Source organism: Electrophorus electricus, chromosome 26 (assembly GCF_013358815.1).
Source record: "Electrophorus electricus isolate fEleEle1 chromosome 26, fEleEle1.pri, whole genome shotgun sequence".
Taxonomy (NCBI): domain Eukaryota; kingdom Metazoa; phylum Chordata; class Actinopteri; order Gymnotiformes; family Gymnotidae; genus Electrophorus; species Electrophorus electricus.
In genome coordinates this window covers 6182688-6185904 of record NC_049560.1, presented here as the reverse complement: position 1 = coordinate 6185904, position 3217 = coordinate 6182688, and the positions used below count along the sequence as shown (strand labels likewise).

The window sequence follows — 3217 nt, the reverse complement described above, 5'->3', positions numbered from 1 at the left end:
TGTATGCTGTTCACCTCATAAGAACAGACCTGGTATTATTTTACTGCCTTTTTAATGAACCTTAAATGTTAATGAGCACAACATGACTATTACATAGGGTTCTATGTAATTTGAAATGTTTATTATAGTCTATGAACAGTGAATAGTTCTAGCATGTCACAATATAATAGACATTAATATTAAAAAAATCTGAGCCTATTAAAGACTATAAAAATAAGACACAAGGAAAAGATACTGAGCTATACAATACATTTCAAAGGACATTCTACCATTCTGTTGTATTCTGTTATAATGATGTTTTGCACCCAAAAAAGCATTTATGTGATTTATGTGAACTATGCAGGCAGTTTGTACGACCATAGCCAAATGACTGGAAGAGGAAAGGTATCAGCACCACCATCCCAAAGTCAGCATGACTATAAATGCTAGCTTGCCCTGTAAAGCTTAAATGTGTGGTTAATAATATATAGGCTTCTTCAAACTGAGTTATATATTAAATTCAATATTTGCTGTGGAATAGTCTACTTTATTAACTTAAGACCTTCAAAATTAACAGAAAATCACATCAACTATAAATATCAATACTTATATCAGTACTTATTAGCACTTATTGTTTATTGCAATTGTCATTGCCTAAGATAGATCTTATGTATTTTGTACTTCAAGGCATCAGCATTGATCCCTGTATTTCTACAGTATTGTAGTTCATTGGTATATTTGACTCTAAACTACTCTACTGGCTACGAAGTATGTAAATGACAAAGCACTTTTGTAAGTCGGTCTGGATAAGAGCATCTGCTAAATGCCGTAAATGTAAACATCAGCAACAATATCTAATTTGCATATTACTTAAAAAAAGCAAAAAAAGAAAAACGACAGGGATAATCAGCAATTCAAAGATTCAATCCTTGTGTGCGTTAACACTTAATAGTAGAGCAAATATTTCATTTAGAATTAGCAAAAAACAGCAAAATGACAGATGAATTTCATATTCTGATTGTCTTTAAATACTGTGCCATCTATTAAATAAAATGTATAATGCATGTTACAGGTCACTTTTTGCATTTATAGACCTTGCCTCATGAGTGTGGCAAGGATCTCATCTGTAGAGGAATTCCTTCTTCTGTGCTTTCTGGATTACCTACAAGGATGATATAATTTACATTAGAGAAAAGTGACAGGGATCTGATCTTATTTGTATACACATTTACAGGAGTCTGTCCTACCTTCCTGTACCAGGTTGTTAGAAGTTATGTTGGGTTTGTGTTCTCCCCTAAACCATCGTTGCAGTAGCGGAAAACAACCTTGTTTGCCCGGCATATTATCTGCAGAGTTAACAACAGACATATCAAAACAATCAGAACAGAAAAAGATCAAATTGTTTGTTACATGAAAGCATTCTTCTGATGATTAATTTCCAGACATGCTTTCCAGATTAGAAAAAATGATCCTAATCTAGACAGTGTTTACTAGATGTACAAACTATGCCTAAAAACATCCAATACAAATTCAATTGGCAATGAAATCGCAAATTAAACACTACTGAAATAATAACTGGCTAGGCTACTTAACCTGGAGACTGAGAGAAATGAACAGTTGTGCAGATATGCCTCTTAATAGTCTGCGTTCCGTCCGGTGCTTTTGAAATAAAGTGACCAGCCCATATTGAGCCATGTGGATGTTTTGTGAACACCGACCTAAGTGTCTGCTCCAAGAACATCACAGAATCACGAGTCTCTGCATTCTCAATATCTGCATAAACCAGACCAAGCAAAGCTGGACGAACTCCATTACGCTTTGTGCGCGTTTTAACGTCCTTTAGTATTTCCTCCAGACACACACGGTTGCCCTTGTGGTTAACATATGCATGTCTGAAGATAAAAATGATTATGGCGCAGCTAATCGTTCGTCCTCTAGCACTTAGGTTTCCAGTGGTCAGCACATTCTTGGCCTCGACTCCTTTGGCGCTGGAAGCTCCTTCTTTCTGAACAGCGTCAAACTCCGACCTGCGCCGACCGTGCGACGTGGAGCGGTTGTCGCGGAGGTCAGACGGTTCATCGTTCTGCATAATAACATCGGTCACGGCAGCTTTGCACGACACACCAGATTTGATGTCGCCGTTGCTCATGTCTGTTCCAACACGATTGGTTTCTCTATGCGTGTCATCATTGCGAAATATGCCAGCAACAAACTCTTCTAAGATTCTGTATTTGTATTTACTGTCCATTGGATATGCATCGCCTACCAAATAAATGTTCCCTCTACCGCCAACGTGACTCAAGACTTGATTAAATTCCTCATCCTCGGACGTGTAGTTGACTTTGTTATACTTGTACTCCGAAGCCATGCCCAATAAACTATGTCCTCGGAGAATGTTCACTTTCAAAAGACAAGAAATCGCACTTAAAGTTTTCAGGACAATGCAGCAGTCGTTCGTGGTAGGCGAGCAATCAGAACAGTTGTTAGCCAACTTTAAAAAAAAAGCTTTAATGTCGGGGCACACAAACCAGGCTGGACAGTCCGGTCGCACAGGGACGCAAACCACTCCCCGGAAATAAGGGACACAAGCAAGACCGACAGAATACGAGACTTGTATATTTGCAGAATTTTACTTTTATAGCGGTAGACACACACACACACACACACACACACACACACACACACACACACACACACACACACACACACACACACACATATAGATAGATAGCTTCCTAAATAAATAAATAAACCCTCACACATTAGCCTTTTTTTAAATCCAAACATAATTACAGAATTACTTCACTGTTTACCTTATGGCAGGTTAATATCGTAACGTGTGACTAACGATTTTCGTTTAAATTGTCTATATTGAGCCGAGTTCCGCTACAGTGAGCAGAGTCATATTTTAATTCGCTCATAGAGTCAAGGGCGCAAAGAAAATCAACAGGCGAATGTGGGTCAAGGCTGTTCAGATCGAAGCCAGTTCTCCTGTCCCAATGATAAGATAGTTAATCTTTAATTTTAGAGGACGTGAAGAAATATTGGTTTCAGATTTGATCAGATTTGTTTTATGTATAATTTCTTGTTATATTGCAAGTGTAGGGTACTTTTGTCTGTAATTTCATCATTCACTGCCATCCAAAAAATGGAAAAGTTACATTTAAAATATCAAGTTTAATTTCTTATCAAGTTTAATTTCATGTGTCATCTCTGGGAAATTATTGATTGGGTAACC

General features: G+C 37.5%; 1 protein-coding gene across 1 annotated transcript; it reads right to left on the bottom strand.

Moving 5' to 3' along the window:
• On the bottom strand, positions 1-2537 carry LOC113585745. Its single transcript, XM_027023440.2, has 3 exons — positions 1573-2537; positions 1227-1325; positions 1-1141 (listed from the first exon to the last, which is right to left on the bottom strand). The coding sequence occupies exons 1-3, from the start codon at positions 2345-2347 to the stop codon at positions 1080-1082; spliced, it is 936 nt and encodes a 311-aa protein (XP_026879241.2). The 5' UTR covers positions 2348-2537; the 3' UTR covers positions 1-1079.
• Positions 2538-3217: the final 680 nt, after the last annotated feature.

What these genes read in the sequence shown, in the direction of transcription:
- LOC113585745 (XM_027023440.2), bottom strand. Translation starts at nt 2,347, where the DNA reads ATGGCTTCGGAGTACAAGTATAACAAAGTCAACTACACGTCCGAGGAT. An exon ending in TCATTTCTCTCAGTCTCCAG is followed by an intron (nt 1,326 to 1,572) that starts GTTAAGTAGCCT and finishes TTAACTCTGCAG; the next exon opens with ATAATATGCCGGGCAAACAA. An exon ending in TAACAACCTGGTACAGGAAG is followed by an intron (nt 1,142 to 1,226) that starts GTAGGACAGACT and finishes TCATCCTTGTAG; the next exon opens with GTAATCCAGAAAGCACAGAA.